This window comes from Urtica dioica, chromosome 3 (genome assembly GCF_054948205.1).
Source record: "Urtica dioica subsp. dioica isolate 48M chromosome 3, U.dioica_male_clone48M_v1_H2, whole genome shotgun sequence".
Lineage (NCBI taxonomy): Eukaryota > Viridiplantae > Streptophyta > Magnoliopsida > Rosales > Urticaceae > Urtica > Urtica dioica.
In genome coordinates this window covers 48,021,811-48,039,961 of record NC_142758.1, presented here as the reverse complement: position 1 = coordinate 48,039,961, position 18,151 = coordinate 48,021,811, and the positions used below count along the sequence as shown (strand labels likewise).

The 18,151-nt window shown below is 29.1% G+C and overlaps 2 protein-coding genes across 2 annotated transcripts; one reads left to right on the top strand and one right to left on the bottom strand.

Moving 5' to 3' along the window:
- The first annotated feature begins 12,016 nt into the window (after positions 1–12,016).
- On the top strand, positions 12,017–13,182 carry LOC149403317 (uncharacterized). The gene is made up of 4 exons (XM_089609219.1): positions 12,017–12,253; positions 12,389–12,494; positions 12,607–12,693; positions 12,914–13,182. The coding sequence occupies exons 1-4, from the start codon at positions 12,167–12,169 to the stop codon at positions 12,979–12,981; spliced, it is 348 nt and encodes a 115-aa protein (XP_089465345.1). The 5' UTR covers positions 12,017–12,166; the 3' UTR covers positions 12,982–13,182.
- Positions 13,183–13,184: 2 nt separating this feature from the next.
- Positions 13,185–15,584, bottom strand: INO (Plant-specific transcription factor YABBY family protein). Its single transcript, XM_089609218.1, has 7 exons — positions 15,507–15,584; positions 15,303–15,428; positions 14,712–14,856; positions 14,568–14,616; positions 14,409–14,484; positions 14,200–14,283; positions 13,185–13,701 (listed from the first exon to the last, which is right to left on the bottom strand). Exons 1-7 carry the CDS (start codon positions 15,582–15,584, stop codon positions 13,630–13,632), a joined length of 630 nt encoding a protein of 209 aa, XP_089465344.1. The 3' UTR covers positions 13,185–13,629.
- Positions 15,585–18,151: the final 2,567 nt, after the last annotated feature.

The window sequence follows — 18,151 nt, the reverse complement described above, 5'->3', positions numbered from 1 at the left end:
GCCTACTGAAGATAATAAATAAGCATGAATGATTACTGAATTGGATAAGAAGTTTACTTTATTAGCATCATATGATTAGCGAGTTGTTTTATAAATCATAATCAATAACAATTATCATCCATAGCCTCCGCATTAAACTGAATCACATGTTGGGTATCTGAGTTTGGACGGTGAGCTAAAACATGGTCGATGATTGGTACATGTCTAGATAGCTGTATCTAAAATCATATATGTGGAACACAGGTGAAGATTGATCATTTTTTTAGAGCATTCTACACTTGTGGTAAGTGTATGGCATTGATAGACTTTGGTTGTTGATGTGTCGTTTAAGTACCGTTACAATCCACTAATATGGGTTTCTATGATGGTCACAATGAGACTTGATCTAAATTTTGAAGTGATCATGGACTTCTAGGTCATATCGTCGGGTTCTTTGACTCGTTCGTTAAAGGCTACTGAGACGTTAGGATACTTATGTCTTGGAAATCCATAATGTGATTTGTGACGAAAGTGGTTGGCATATATGTAATCCACATCCTTCCTAAAAGAATGTTAATGTTCACTCACTTAAGGGTTTATTCCAGAACCGATAGATTGCTAGCACTTTCGTAGTAAGTAACGTATGGAAGAATCTTTCGCTGGGGAAGCAACGGTGCTTAGGGTATATATGTATTGAGAAATGTATAACGGAATAATTGACCTTACTCGATACGGGTTGAACCTGGAGGATCTCGATCACGAACTGAATAGATCAGTTGACACTTGTCACGATTAGTAAATATAATTCTAGTAATAAGGAGAGTGCAGTTTGATTACTTTGTGGAGTTGAACAAGATTGAACGAATCGATTGAAAAGAGAAATGACTATTTCGTCTTTTAATCGGATTTGTATGAGCTTCTGTTACTAGGTCCATAGTCCCCGATTCGGCTCTGACTAAGGCGGACAAGTACTCTCTAGTAATAATAAAGATAAAGATTATTTATTATTATTACAATCTCACATCTGTAAATTATTTAGCAGCATTCATTCGGATATTTGTCTATTTGCCGAATTAAATATTTATTGTGGAATTAATTATCTATTGTTAGATCAAAGTAAATAATTAATTGAATTTTAAGGTTAGCCTTATGGACACAGTAAAATTCGAAATTCTTTGGCCCGTGACCATGAAGTTGGGCGCCTCTATGGGTATTAATTACCCAATATTCTCTCTTTAACTAGTTGCTAGATTTGTGAAAAATAAACCAGGTAACTAATTAAATAAGCGAGAGAATAACAATGGTTGAGATATTCTCTCTTCATTAAATAAAGAAATAAGATACATTCATTTATTATCTCTCATAATTAATTTCCTAATATCTAGGAGAATAATAGTGGTAGAGATATTATTTCTATTAAATAAGGAAATAATATATTGTCTTCATAATTCTCAAATATATGTATTCCTCAAATATAGGAGAAAAATAAGGAAATATAATATCATAGATTCTAATATGATGGATGAGAGAAAAAATAGGATTTGTAGTCAAGATCCAACGGTTCATGCTTAACTACAAAATAAGAAATAATAAAGGAAGGTAAAATATCTATAGGATCTTCCTAGAATATCTCATTTCTACCACTATAAATAGGGGTCAATGATAACACAATAGACGCACAACAGAAGAAGCAAAAATTCGCCCAACATCATAGAGGTGGACGAATTTTCTTCTTGTTCTCTATCTCCCTCGGAATTTTATGATTCCATTCTTAGAAAAAGAAGAGTAGATTTGAAACTCCATAATAAGATCTTGTGAGATTAATATAGTGTGCCCACATTGTATTCTTGTTCGTCCGGAGATCACGTTTCCGAAGACTACGATGTCATCTAATGAGATCTAAGAGATTCAGAGATATCCTGGAGATTAGATTGGAGCTCAAAGATTAGAGAGAAAGACGAGGAGAACCTGATTCAGAAGCTCGAGGAGAAACCTGTAAGTTTTCTGATAACTCTTCTATTTAATTCAGTCATCTATTTAATTCGGTTGCTTGATAATTGCTCTCATGGTTTGATATTAATTAAATAAATCTATATCTTATTAAATAATATTAATTAATTAGCTAAGTATCGTAATTAATTTATTTCGCATGGTTATGATGAGGTGAACAATCACCAACAATAAACGTTGTTGAAACACTGAGAGAGCGTTAGTGGAAAGTGATGGGAGCTCAAACACATGAAGAGTCTGGTTTAGAAACTCTAGAGTAGTTTGAAGTTATAAGAAACCTGAAAGGTAATCATCCACGGTTGTCCGACGTTATACTTACTCTACCGTATAATAAAGTTTATCTTTCCATCGGAAATTTCATCCCTTCAGAATTATGCACGATTGACCGAACTGAGCTACCAACTCTTGTGTTTTTTTACTACTAGTTTATGTGCTTGTGATAGTTAGCTAAATTGATAAATTGTTTTCATAACGCGTTAGAACATCACAATAAACCGTAGGTTTACTTTAGCAATTAGAATATCCGTTTTGGTTGAACATATTATAACAATTGATTCGGATTTTTCTAATGAATGACAAATTATTCTTGATTAAAACTTATAAACTACTTCTTAATTGATCCCCGTTGTTGTCTTAAACAATTATCAACACTTATTAATGGGTAAATATTGGTACGACAAATTGTTTGGTGAAGAATTTAGTGAACTAAGCAAAATGTCTAATTTTATAAAAAATCTTAGATCTAATTTTGTGTACCGATATACTACTCTACTTTAAAATTATATACTCGAGATGTGTGAGAAATTTAGTGAGTTTTGTCATTTTTTCCTTTTTTTTGTTTTTTATTGTTTTTTTTTTTTTTTTTTGAAGTTTCGAATTTTCGTAGTGCGTTCGATAATCCGGATCACTTTCTTGCCATTGTTTGGTTAAAATTGTCATGTTCGTGTATTTTCTCTAAATGCAATGCTATATATATTTTGACTATTCATATTCAACTACCGATTTTTCTTATGTTTTTTATTTTATTTTACTAAGTAATTTTTTTGCTCCTGCTTTATAAATTGGATGTATTTGTGCTTATTTTACAATACTTTGAGTGTTTGTACTTGGACATAGGAGCTTAATAGCCCTTCCTCTTTGATTATTGAAATTATTTTAAAAGTATAATCATTTGGTAGTGTTTTTCCATTATCTAATTGGAGTCATTTAATCAAAAAAATATGACAACAATTTATTCATGACATTTTCATTAATTGTAGTTCTTTCATAACATATATTATCATACTTTGAAAATTTCGGTACTAAAATATTTTATTTTAAAAGTAGTCGAGATTTCAGCTAAATTGGAATAGAACTTCCATTCCAACACAAATTAAAAAAGGCGGAGTACAAATCTGCCACTGTTTACCAAATTAAAAAATTTCGTTTCTGATTGGAACTAAAACTAAATTTTAATTATAATTTTCTATTAGAACTAAATTGCCCATATTTGGTTGTGCCTCACAAATCAATTTTTGTTTTTTTGTTTTTTTGTTTTTAAATATTGAAGCGAACACCATGAAAAGACCCACCATTTCATGAATCATGATGTTGAGCCAAATTATGGAAGACCCATGTGTTTTGCAGTGCAAAAAGTTGGCCATGACCATTATCAGGAATTGCCCACAATATTTTTTTCATTAATCCTAATCTATGCTTAGTTAGTGCTAATCTTTCAAACCCCCCAAAAATAATATATTATATAAACGAGGCATTGAAAACTAGAATAAGCTGCAAAGAGATAAGAAAAGTTGTATTCTTTCTTAGATCCAAAGCTATGGTGTTTGGCTTCATGGCAAAGATGAATTGTTCTTATCAATAAATTTTTTCGAGTAATAAATACATATGAAAAGTATATTATAAGTTGATGTGTGTTGTACATGTAGTGAGAATCTGCGCTTTCAGTGACCTAAAAAAAAAAGTCTGAATAATACAAATATTAGTGGAAGGTTTTGTCAAAATTGCCGTGTATGGATGGACTTTCAGACTTTCACATGCGCTTAACACGTTACTAGTCACCTCTTTCTTTTCCATATTCAATTTCAAACTCACATGCCTTGCAATCTTCCATTATTTTTAATTATTATTATTATATATACATTAATCATTATTTTTTTTATTACGTTCATTATGGGTAGATTCAGTGGCAGATATGAGTGTGTGTACCTGGTTGATTTACCTTCAGTCGAGGAATTATATAATTATTGGCTTCAAAAATAAGTTATGGTAGCTGAAAAAAAAGAGTCAATAAATTCACTTCATAAGAAACCTAATTACATTACATCTGACACTTTCATTTACTAATTACGTTGAAATTTAAATAAATAAAGAAATTAAAGTTCGATTTATTGCTCCCAAAATTGGTTCTGAATTTATGCCCGTTATTTAGGAATTAGGACTAAGTTTTTCTTTGAATTATATCAATCTTAAAGAGAAGATAGCGCAAGCAACTACCTCTGATAAAAAATAAGTATAAATCATTTACTATTGTTAATTGTACCCTTTACTTAAGTCCCTAACTGATATTATTCATTTGTTTATTATTATTATTATTTTTTTTGAGAAGTTTTGTTTATTTATTTAGTAAACCTTGATTTTTTTTTCCTACTATCTAACAAAAATAGGAATTGACTCCCTTCTGATTTTTATATATTTACAAATTAGACTGATTTTCTTATCAATTTTGTTTTACATTCCTCTTTAAGATTTATTGTGTGGTCCCTTTTAAAATTTATTTTTAACACTATTAGTTACCCTATTTCCATGTTTTTGTACTTTTGGTTTTGAGATTACCTAGCTAGATATTGCAAAGTTACAGGAGAAAATTATGTTTTAAAAGCGCAACATTGTCAAAATAGTGTGTGGTCAATATTCATCCTTCTAAAGTTAGTATTTTTTTCACACTATAAGGAGTCCCGGTAAATTGTAAACAAAATTAATAGAGCCTAAAACTGTAAATAATTTAAAAAATTAAAAAAATCAATAAAAATTGAAATTTCTCTACGAGTAATGAGATGAATATTTAACTACTGGTTGTAACAACTAATTAAACAACTAACTACTTATGCATGATTAATTACGCAAATAATAAAACAAGCAGAAAATAATAAATGACACATAAAATTGGTAACATGGTTCAGCGACAAAATATCTAATATGAAGGGCAAAGTAAGTCCGATAGTGAAAAACAATTCACTATTAATTCAGAAGTACAAGATCTTATATTTGCAGACTCTCTCTCAAACTGTTGTCTCCTCTAATTCTTCGATCTACAGAATCTAAGATCCCATTAGATAATATACTCTCTGTCTTTGTCTCAACGATAAACGCAAACATACATTACTCGCAGGCTATGTACAATTAAAGCACAATAGTAACAAATAGTTCATCGAACCAGTTGTCAATGAAGATCTTCAATACAGAAAGACTGGTCCAAAGATAAGTAGATGTGTGAGACTAAAATTCAAACAATGCATAAACAAAAAGAAACCATATGAGAATTTTATTTAAGTTAGCAATAAAATCTTCCGCGAATCCGTTAGATCATAAAATCTTTAGCAATAAATAATTAAACTATTTACGACCTAAAATACATCATTTTTACAAAAAAAAAAAAAAATTAAAATTAAAATTAAAAAAGTTAACACGTTATTCTAATTTAAAAAACAATACAACACCACTTCCACAATTGCTTACAAACAATAGGACTATCTATGAAAAAAAAAAAAAAAAGCAACAATAGGAGTAAATTCAGAATTGGAACACCAATACCACGCCAAACTGAAGATGGGCTTTGAAAGATGAAATAACTTGGGCCTAATTAGCCTATTCAACATGCAAGGCCTGCTTAAATTCCTACTCATTAAGCCACGACATAGCAATTTTGATAATTTGGACAAAAATTGTAGCACTAATATTTTTTGACACTTTTACTAGTAATTATAGACATAAAAGTATACGGCTGTCATAAAATGTAGACTTACAAGTCTATAATTAACAACAATTATAGATATATAAGATTACAATTACTAGTAAAAATATCAAAAAAATACAATTGTTACTATTTTTGTCCAAATTATCAAAATTGCTACTAATTGAATCCATTTCCCAACCATTATTGTCAAGCTGCAATTCTTTGCAAATTGATATTTAATTAAAAGACGCTCAATTTTTATCATAATCTTCGCAACTAGTTATTGAACTAAGATATAATTAGTCCTGATGTAAAAGTAAAACCGTTGCAATTGCATGATATCATTAAATATGCCAAAAATATGAATAGTAGTTTTCTTGTAACTGCTTCTTTAGCAGTTTGGCTTCTTTACGCAGACACTGCATTTCGTTGCAGCTTTAGAGATGGATTGCGTACACAAAGTTACAGACATAGAATATAGTCATATACAACATATATATTATTTCTACGAAAGAATAAAATAAAATAAAAATTTGAAATACCGGAATGTAATTCACATCTCACAGGCAATTTAGGCAAGGTTATACGCTATTTGATTAAATTAACATTAACACTCATGGATTAACGAGAAAACAAAAATGGTATAAGCAGCGGTTTTTTTTTTTTTTTTTTTTGGAGAATTCATAGCCGATTTAAGGGGGAGGAATGATAGGATTGCATGGAATAAAATAAAAATTGTAAGCGAACAAAACAGAAAATAAATCAAGCCATAATATCATTATAGACAGGGACGGAACTACAATAAGCTGAAGAGGGGTTCAAGCCTCCTTCAAAAAAATTATTTTACATTTTTTGTCTATTTTTTTAAAAAATTACATTTTTCTTACCCTAAAAATTTATATTTTTGGTTCTTTTCTTAAAAACATTTACATATTTTACCCTGAAAATTTATAAATTAACCTCCTTAAATTGTTTTTCTTCAAATCAGTCCCCCTTGGTGAGCTTCTCTGGCTCCGTCCCTAATTATAGACGGGATAGAAATCAAGCCATATCTAAACCTTGAGTACCTGGGTTGCATTTTTAGTTGTTTAGCTCTCAAAACAATAACGTAAAATAAACATTTTAAAGTCAAATATATTATTCCAAACATTTAAATTGGGTGACACTACCTCCTGTCTGAGAGATTTCCTCTTACATGAGGACATGAGTTTAATCTCATCGAGACAACGATTTGTTACCATTATTTAATATTTACAAGATTTCTTTGTAATATGAGTTTAAATGTTTCATGTAATCAAATATATGAATGATAAAATAGTAATAAAAAAAATCAACTAAGCTATTTCAAACATATAAATTTTAAATAGTCAACGTTTAAAAAACATTAAACAAATAGTCAATTGGTTGATGTGGTATATAATTTATACCCCTTTGTTACCTTTGTTAATTAGTCAATTAACTTGTATTTTAAAAAAAAAGTTTAATTTATTAAACAAAATCTCTAAGTATTAGGATGTAACATAATCTTTCTCTCTCATACCTCACACGTGATCATATATTCACGTTCAATTTTATTTTCTCTTTTTTGTTTTTTTTTTCTCAATCTCTAGGCCAATCTTCAAACATGTTCATTCAGATGTTTGCTCTCCCAGTATTCAAGATTTGTTTGCTATCTTTTTTATTTTTATAAATTATTTCAAATATCTTTTAAATGCTTGTTTTTTTTTTCCTTCGTAATTTGGGATTTCCAATTTGCCGATAAAAGTATCGATCTTGTGCTTGGAATATAATCTTGTGTTTGGGACTTCCATTCTGTCTTATTCTTATTGTATTGCATATATTTGTTTTACTTAAAACTCCAAGTCACATCAAACTTTTTAATTAAGGTTTTGGATAACATATTGCCAATTTTCATCCTTTCTCTTCTTTCGTTAATTATCTTGATAGGCGCTGATTTCTCAATGGTTTAATGATTCTATGTCCTAATCAGGTATTGGGTTAGTATTCTTTGGTTTTGTTCCTCTCAAGTTACAAGCTATATCGGTTCTTGTGGAGTATCAATGGCGTTTCTGATGTTGCTGTTGTGGAGATCCGATCGTTTTGGATCGGAGGCTTGCAACCAGTGATGAACGAAGATAATAGATTGAATTTCAGATTCGTTAATTATCGTTAATAGTCGTTAATTAATTTCAGCATTTCTTTGATTTTTGATTTTTTTTTTAAAATCACTTCTTTCATCTCAATAAATCATAGTTAATTAATTTCTATGTTTTTTTTTTTTTTTTTTTCCATTAATTATTGTTAATAGTCGTTGATTAATTTATGCATTTCCAGATTTTTTTTTATGAAGTAACGTTTTCTCAATTTTTTTCGAGGGAAGAGAAAACGAAAAATCACTACACGTGTATTAGGAAAGCAGTTGCTTAATTTGTGAGATTTTAATTATTATGCTTTTATCATTTATAAAAATAAATAATTAAGGGAATTTAAATAAGGTTAATTTGTCGAGGACTGCTATTTGTCACGGGCCCGAATTTGGACGATCCACACAGTGTGTGACAAGTGGAGCAATTTTAAGTAGTTTTTGGTGTTTATTGCTTTTGTTGGGGTGTGGTCTCATCCTGGGCATTCGGACGGGAGAAACACGGAAGGACGGAATTCCGTGTCTCCATTGCGCCTCGTGGGAATACCGCTTTCCGTGAGCTAGCAGACGGAAGTCTTCCTTCCGAAACAAGTGACGGATCTTGGCAGAGAACACACGGAAGTCAATCCTGCCGATAAAGGTTTGGTTTTGTTTTGTTTTTTTTTTTTTTTTTTAAATCTGGGCCGTTGGATGTAAAATCCAACGGCCCAGATCTCCTCTGCCATTAACGAGGTTGGAAGCTCGTCCTTCCGATAAGTTCAACCTCGGTCGACGGAAATCCGCGTTCCGTGAGCACGGAAGTTCCGTCTTGAAGGCTCGGAAACTTTCCGTCCGTCTTGAGTCGGAAATGGTCGCCGGCGGGCACGGATCTTCCGATACCTTCCAATAGCCAGCATGAGTGTGGTCGTGAGTCGTGAGTCGCGTCAAAAATCATTTCCCTAATTTGTCATGGTTAGTCAACTAACACTTTCAAAACGTTGACTATATTAAAATTACATTTGTTTTAAAATAGCTAATTTGTTAGAGTGCCTAAAATATTGATGAGTCACATTCACAGCGTATTATTTTATATTTTATTTACATGCAATGATACAAGTAATTAATACTATTTTCGACAGAAATTTGTTTACCTTGAAGTTATAGGTACATATCAAACCAAAACCTAATGACTTTAGTTTTTATGTATTATTTTTTGCGTGAATCTTTATAGTATTAGTTTTTTTTTAAATTTTTTTATTTATAAATTATAATCTAAAGTTTAGTTTAGTCAATGATTAGTAACTGAATTTAGATTTTAGTTGAACGTCACTTTTGTAGGTTTTTTTTTTTTTTTTTTTTAATTTTATTTTTAAACGTCTCTTTTGTAGTTAGGCCATGCGTTATTCATAGCATTATATGATTCTAGTATAAAGATTTGGTCAATGGATTTTGTGATTCTTACTTTATATATTCTTGATTGAAAAAGCACGGTCTAATAGTATTAATTAACCTAACATAATTCGGCTGATTCATTTCAAATGACGGCCGTTGAAACCGAGTGATACTCATCTTTTGGTTTCATAATTTTCAATAAATAATCTCCGGTTTGCCATACAAAAAACGTTATGGAATTTCAAAATTATAGAAAACAGCTATTTCCAATCAGTGACCACTTTTTGGTTTTGTTTTGTTATGAATCATATGAAAACTCTTTTGGCTCTATTCTCACCCACTTTTCTAAGACACATCATATATGTATTTGTGGACGTATATGACTACATAATATGTGACATATTGCGAGATATTCAATCCACAACTACGTTTTTTTTTTTTTTTTTCTTTTCTTTAGACCACAAAAAAAAACTAGGTTTTCTTTAATTGATTGTTTTTTGTTTTTGTTTTTGGCATATGAACGTGTTATGTTTGTGGTTAGGTTTATATATGTAAGCGTGGCTGATTTTCTGATACTAGTTTCTAATTAACGGGAAATTTGCGAGAAATATGTGTGTGGTTGCTATGCCAAAACGCAAAACTTTTATTCATTCGTTATATATGATACTACAAATCCACCCCTAAAATAAATTATTTTATTGGCCTTCAGTGACACAAAAAGTGCATTTAATATATTCTGTAAACGTGGCCGATATTTGTTGGCTTAGGTTTCACCTATAAACTTAAGGTGGTGAAAAAATATATGTAGTGAAAAAGAATATATATATATATATATATATATATATATATATATATATATATATATATATATATATAAATAATATGTCCGCGCATTATTGCAACGGGTTGTATTTTTTTTATTACAAAATAATATATAGTAAAAACATTGTCAAAATAACATAGTAAGCTTCAGTTGCATCTTAAATTATATATATGAGTAATTAAATTTGTCAAATTAGATGTTTAGTAAACATAGATAATCATAATTAACATGTACTCTTATGTGTCAATAAAAGTAAACACAAATAACTACATGGTTCTCTCGCTTGAAAAATTTATCAAAGTTAAAATCAAATTTTTATCCACGGGCCATTAATCAATATAAATTAGCACAACTACTTTATTTATGTAAAACATTGCAAACACAAAAAAAAATCCTTTGTTAACTAACTTTGAAGTCTTTACAATCAATAATACAAATAAATCATATATCTAAGAACTTGAATTATAAAAATAATAATTTTTGTATGCCCATATCAAAAGACACCTTTGAAACTTTCCAAAAAAAAAAAAAAAAAAAAACCCTCTGCTGCAAAGTTGTCGAATCGTCTGGATTTTTCATCAGTTTATAATTTTTTTTTATCAGATTCTTCGATTTGTAATTATGGAAGTCTTCTAGGGTTATAAGATATACTCAATGGCATTTGCGTAATTTTAACAGCTTTAAAGGATTATAACATTTAGTGAAATTTCTGCAGTTTCGAAAAATCAAATGAGTAGGGTATTGTAGAATGAATATATAGTAATTCTCCTTTATATATAATAATAATAATAATAATAATATTTTAAAAAATAAAAAAATATATATTAGAGATTAAACTAAATATATTATAAAAATGAACTGTAAACTTCACAACATATAAAAAAATTATATTTGTGAGATTTGAACGTACATTTTTTCACAAGGTATATACGACACAAATAGATAATGGTCCATTAGGAAAATAATAAGTCAATCAGCAGATAATATTTGCTAGGCTAGCCATAAAATTTGAAATATTGGAATTACTACATACATTAGTACCATATTAAGTTATATACACACTTCTACAATATAACAGCCAAATTAAATTATCTATAAAAGTACATCTCAAACTAGCATAACAACCACCACAAAATTGAACAAATATCTAAAAGTGCAAAAACAAATAATTCTCTAACAAGTAACAACAATGTCGATTGCAATGAAAATTTTACCCTTCGGCCACTCCGTTGCTAACCATAATAATAATAAATAAATAAATAAAGATAAACGCAATGAAATTTTACGAAACTTCATTGACATTTTGAACCTTGTATTCACGTACATACTAAAATGGCTGTATTTGTTACTTTTTTTTTTCTTTTTTTGTTTTTCTGATAGAGAGCTTTAGAAGTAAAATTAGACGTTGGTCCCGCAACAAAAATGAAAGGAAACACATTAAAACACGTATGCGAAAATGGAAAATGTGGGTTTAAGGGCTTGTACCCTCATAAAAGAAAGGCTTTTGTGTAGTGATCATAAAAGACCGTCCCTTTCTCTTATCTCTTTGGAGATGAGGTGAATCTATCATTTGGATTTCTAGTGCTTTTTGGCCCTTACGCTTGGATATCAACGGATAACAATATTTTATATTTATTTTGTTTTTTGAAATTTTTAGCTAGCTATAGGCTCTTTTCTAATATTGTATAGCTCTATATAAATAAGTCACCAAATATCTAATTTCTTACAACTTGCACTTTATCAACATTTGTTTTTGTTTGCATTGTAGAAACCTTTGCCTTTTTTCCTCTCTCGCCTTTTGTACAAACATTGTTCTTTTCTTTTTATTCTTCCTTACCCATTTGGTAGCTTGTTGTTTTGTTTGTCCAATTCTGATAAAGAAAAAAAAATGTACCATAATAATCGCCATTTTCATCATCATCATCATCAACAACAACCATGTTTGCATTGCCATCCTCATACCTACATTAGAATGGTAATATATATTTATGTATTTATATTCTTATATGCATGTTTTTATTACGCTCAAATTTAACTGTTTGATCATTCATCACAATATCTGCATGTGGTGAGAAAATTACTAAAACTATATAATTAATAACTTTTTCAGGTTCAACATCTTATTGAGAGATGTTTGGTTCTTCACATGAGTCGCGAGCAATGCGTTCAAGTTCTATCCGTGCATGCAAATATTACTCCGCTCGTTACTCTTACCGGTACGTACATATATGCTTTGTTGTGAATGATTTATTTATTTTTGAATAATTATATTGTTAATTTGTTGATGAATTCATATTAGTTGATACTTATTTATGTACATATATTCAGTTTGGAGAGAGCTACAGAAGGAGAATAAAGCTTTCTTTCATGCGTACTTCCATGCTAATTATATTCCGAGGCCTTTCCAAGCAATTAGTAAATACCTTATCCTTCTTCTATACGTACACGTACTAACTATATATTCAATTATTTTGTAAGAGAGTATTCTTTATGTACCTTCCAATAATTTACATTGAGACTTAATTGATTATACATATGATATACTTATACATAAGTTTTCTTGGTCAATTATATATTTCTTATATACCTTCCAATAATTATTGGCGTCTTTTTTTTTTCCTTTTTTTTTCTTCAGGCAGATCACATAGCCACATGGGTCCAAGAATATTAGTGAAAAAGAGAAATTGCCATTGGAGGCGATAGTGACTAGATATAGTTAATCTACGATTAATTCGGTGATGCTCTCTTATATTGATCTTCATTGATATTTATATAATATATAAATATATATATATATATATATATATATACATATATAGTGAGAGAGAGAGAATATGAATATGTAAATTACTCTCTAAATATAATATAGTAAAAAACTAATAAGAATGTGGGAGCTCTTATGAATTAGTTCAACGTTTATCACGAGTCCCATTTTTGCAGATTTGATATTTGTATATTCATCGATGTGTTTTCATTACTTATGACCTACGGATGGATATCCACCTTCGTATGCTAATAAATAACGACCTAAACTAAACAATGCAATATGAAAAAGAAAAAAAAAAATTACTGTAAAAAAAACAAAAAACAAAATGAATCAAAAGATAATGCTAAACGTACTAATATATTTAGGCTTAATCCATTGATCACCCAGAAGAGAGTTCCAAATTTCTGTGACATAATTGACACTCAATGCTCTACAAAACCGAATATTAATAAAATAAGCAACACGTCATTAATTAACTTAATTAATAAAACCTGGCCCTGAAACAGAAACTATGCCGCTTTCTACAAGTCAGTTAATAAAAATCAAGCCTTCAAAAATCCAATAAAAGGTTTTTATTTTTATTTTTACCACAAGAATAAGTTATCTTCTTCGTGACCTAATTTTCTCTCACGGAAAACTTTGCCATCTTCATTGCCCTGAAAAAAGGTGGCAATAGAAAGAAACTCATGCACCGAAATCAGTGGCATTAAATTACTGCATATATTATTACACAGTGTGGTTAAGATTTTAAAATGGCAACCTTGACAGTCACGTAATAAATTTCTCATATTTCAGTGGTTGAAACTGCATTAAATAAAGTTGTGATCAAAAGTTTGGACATATCTAAAATAGTACTCTTTCAATAATTCAAAAAACTATGAATATGTATATATATATATATATATATATATATATATATATTATTTCAAGTGTATGTATATGGATTGTGATCGCTAGAATATGAATCATGTTTTAATTTACAATGTGCACTATTGATTTAGATTGGGGGGGCCAAAAAAATTGATTTAAAATGATAAAATAGTATTATTTGTGGTGAATTAAACTGCAGGTTTTTTTATATATAAAAAGAAAACTGCATATTTTGTTAATTAAAGGATTAATCCTTGTATTAAATTATGTAAACTGTTTTATACCTTATTATTGACATTAGATTCCCACGTCACATTCTGGCTCTCATCATCTTCTTTTTGTTGGTCAGTTGGAGGGAAATGAGCCCACTGATCACACAGTCAAAATACCACAAAATCTCAACAACAAATTAAATAATCGTAATATTAATTAGGTATTAATTCAGCAATATTATGATTTTGGTTTTCAATTAAAAACAAAACAAAAACCTTACATTTTTTGAAGCTGTACTAAACGCTGCCTTGTGAGCCATGTTTGGGTTTTCAGCTTTGAGTCTCTTGATCTCTTCTCTGCTTCTCAAATCAACAAATTAGCACATACTTAAAATGTTATTTAGAGAAACTTTTGATAATCAATATATCATATCAATCACCTAATAAATCGGTTGTATGCCGACGGCGCTCGCTGTCTCTTCTCCGGGGCTACAATAAAATAAAAATCACAAAAATACAAAAAGTAATTTAAGTAGTAACTTATTAAAAAAATAATTAATTTATCTCGTAAGAAACATACGTACGTTTGTTTACAAATTGATTATTCATATAAATAATATTCCCTTCTTCATTCTCCGAAGAGACTTCACGGCTGAGCTCATTCACCACCGCGTCGTTGGTAATAACAACAGGCGTCTCAATTTCCTCTAACTCTTCCTCTAATTCTTGCTTTAGATATTAACACATGTACACTTAACATTAAAAACGAGTAGATATATACAGAAGATGAAAATATTTCATTTAATTTCAGAAATACCAAGTTTTAATTGGACTGGACCTTTCCAGTTCATATCATTGTCCCCTCATATATTTTTTGCTCATCTCGTCAAAAAATTTCAAGCCGAAAAATGATCAGGACAAAGTTGTATTTGAATTTTCTATCTTTTCAATTAGTAATTTTCGTCAACGATTTTCAGGTAAAAAAAGATCTCAAGGACAAAAGTTGTATGTTTTGTTTTAACAAAATTTTATTTTTGGAATTTTCTATCATTAAAATCAGTAATGTCATCACTATCCCAAAATAATAATAATAATAATAATAATAATAATAATAATAAGGGGAGATGAATTATAGAAATTAAAAAAGTAACACAATAATAATAAAAAAAGAAAACCTGAGGGTGGTGAAAGAGATGAAAAGGAAGAAAAGAGGCTTTGGTCATATTGAGTGAGAACACGGCGGAGCAATGGCCACATCTCACTCTCACCACCGTCTTCATGCTGTTGCATGGCACGCTCACCTATAAATAATTCATATTATAATATTATTTAAATCCATATTCATGCAACAATAATATATTATATTTTTACGTACGTACCAACAAGATGGTGCTGCAGAAGCCACATTGCTCGTAGCAAATTTGTTCCGATACATCAAAAAGGTTAAGTTCCGACATATTGGAAAATATTTTGTATATTTGCTTGAGAGTATAGAGATGAATGGTAGATCAAGGATATGTATGTGTGTATATATATAATAACGACATAATTATATAAGGTTATAAATAGGTGTGAGTTGGGGAAAATTAAGAATTGATCAAATGGCTTTCAAAGTACATTTTAGTGGAAATTTTTGGAAATGCTCACATATAAGAAACAATATTATAAGTGTCCAAACTTCCGCTTTTGAAACTAGGCAACATTTTTTGTGTCAGTTGGTAAAACAAATCATCTTTAGTTTTTGACTCTCTCGTGTTTCTGGTACATTTTTTTTTTCTTCATGTGATAGTGAAAGTGCACAAAATTTTATCATATTGGATTCATAAGAGTATATCTATGGAGGTGAATCAAAAGGGAAAAGAAGCATCTAAGGAATTTGTCTTTCATCAAAGAGAGCAAGTATAATTGACACCATATGTAAAAATGGTTAATTTGCCTGGGTTTTCTTTGTTACATTTGTTTATAGTAATTCCAGTCACAATTTTTCTATTATCGTTCGTCTTCCATTAAATTCAAACATCTACCTAAGTCGTTGCTCAGTTGTCTCGTCCATGTGCTTGGATGTCAGTTTGATTGAGTCTAGTGTTTCTCTAATAATAATAAAAATAACAAATAATATTGATTACCTACAAAAAATTAATAAAAAGAAACACATATGGAATTCGTTAATCACAACTATGCCAAAAAAAAAAAAAAAATTGAGTGCACTCATAGTCATACACACTAAGTTATGAAATTGGATTTATGTCTAAGTTAATCTAAATATATTAGAAGAATATGTTTTTCATCTGGTTGCGGATATATTTGGCCGAATGCTTTATTTTCTAGTCGTTAAAGGTGTTTTGGTTCACATAGCCATATTTTTTCATATATTTTTGACACTATTGAGTAAAAAACGAAATATTATGAGTCATGTTTTTTAAATTTTCCTTTTCGATCACTTTCTTCCAATTTATACGTACAAGTAATGTTTTTGGAATGCCATGCGAATTTAGGATATTTTCTAACTACAACATATACAACCATAATTGTCATCGTGGTGGTCTTTCTCTTCGTCTCTCGCGCTCTTTGGACAATCTTTGTCACGGTTGACTCTTATATATATATATATATATATATATATATATATATATATATATATATATATATATATGTTGTGTTTGTTTGTAGTTAATTTTGTCACTGGACTTGGTTTGGATTGAAGACATGATAGTCGGCATCCACATGGGAGTACTATATTATATATATATTAGATTGTTTAATCCATATAGGGTGAAAAAATATTTTTTTCCATGATTACAATCGCTTGATAAGTGCTCGATCGATTAAACGAAGGTATTTTGAACGAGCAAGATAAGTGCTCAAATCTTAATGTGCCTCTTGATCAACAAAATCTCATAATTGTGCATAGAATGAGCGAATGCTAGTACGTAATATTAGATCTGATCTGGTTTAGATTTTTGTTGTGCCTTGTTGTAAGATTTTGTAACTCTATTTGTGAGTTTTTTTTAATCTATATTTCAATAGAATTACAGAGCAAATAAAAAAAAAAAAAAAAAAAAAAAACTTGGTAAGTTAAAGATGAAGAAGCAAAAAAGTACTTCCAAATGATAAATCTTCCTACATTTTATCATAAAAATATATTTAACTTTTGATCTTGTGATTTAAAAACTCTCATGTTCACATCTCTTAAACAAGATCTCTCAATTTAAATTTTGTTGACTTTACGGTTTTTTATTTATTTAAGAATGCATGAATGTTTCTAAAAAAGCAGAAAAAACGTTCTATATGTATAAATTAGGCAGATTATTTGTCGTCATGAACATTATAAGAAATTATCATTTCAAAAAATATTATGCATAACATTCAATAAACTTTGTTTAGATGTTGTTATAGTTGTTAATATAAAAGAGTTTTTAAATAACAAACATAAAACCTGGATTTTTATGAGAGAATGTAAAACAAAGGAGAAAATTATGCCATTACATAAATAAATAAATGAATAAACGCTAATATATTTTTTACTAGGCTATAAAATAACATGAGAAAATTGATGACTTTTGTATGATGTTTTTATAAATAAGAGTATCTCCAATGCAGACCATCAAACTTTCATTTTGAAGGTATATTTTGTCCTCTAATAGAGACCCTCAAAACTGCAATTTAAAGTTTTGAATAGTGAACCATCATAATATTGTTGGGTTATTATTTATTAGTCCATTTTCTTTGTATAAGTTATTAAAATTGACCTCATTTTATAAATTTTAGTAAAATATATATATATATATATATATATATATATATATATATATATATTGGTACATAAAGATAAATTTATTTTAATTAGATCATTTTTAATATAATAAATTATATATATATATACTAGTAGATGAATAAAAAAATTAAAAACAACACACATACTATTAATATTATAAATTTAGACTGACACAAACTAAAATTAAAGAGTACAATATGTATGTTATTTATTATTTATGGAAGTATAACAATATTAATACTAATAAAT

Coding starts and splice junctions, on each gene's coding strand:
- INO (XM_089609218.1), bottom strand. CDS start 15,584: ATGTCGGAACTTAACCTTTTTGATGTATCGGAACAAATTTGCTACGAG. Junction 15,429..15,506: donor TCTGCAGCACCATCTTGTTG/GTACGTACGTAA, acceptor AATTATTTATAG/GTGAGCGTGCCATGCAACAG. Junction 14,857..15,302: donor ATCTCTTTCACCACCCTCAG/GTTTTCTTTTTT, acceptor TAATATCTAAAG/CAAGAATTAGAGGAAGAGTT.
- LOC149403317 (XM_089609219.1), top strand. CDS start 12,167: ATGTACCATAATAATCGCCATTTTCATCATCATCATCATCAACAACAA. Junction 12,254..12,388: donor CTCATACCTACATTAGAATG/GTAATATATATT, acceptor TAACTTTTTCAG/GTTCAACATCTTATTGAGAG. Junction 12,694..12,913: donor GAGGCCTTTCCAAGCAATTA/GTAAATACCTTA, acceptor TTTTTTCTTCAG/GCAGATCACATAGCCACATG.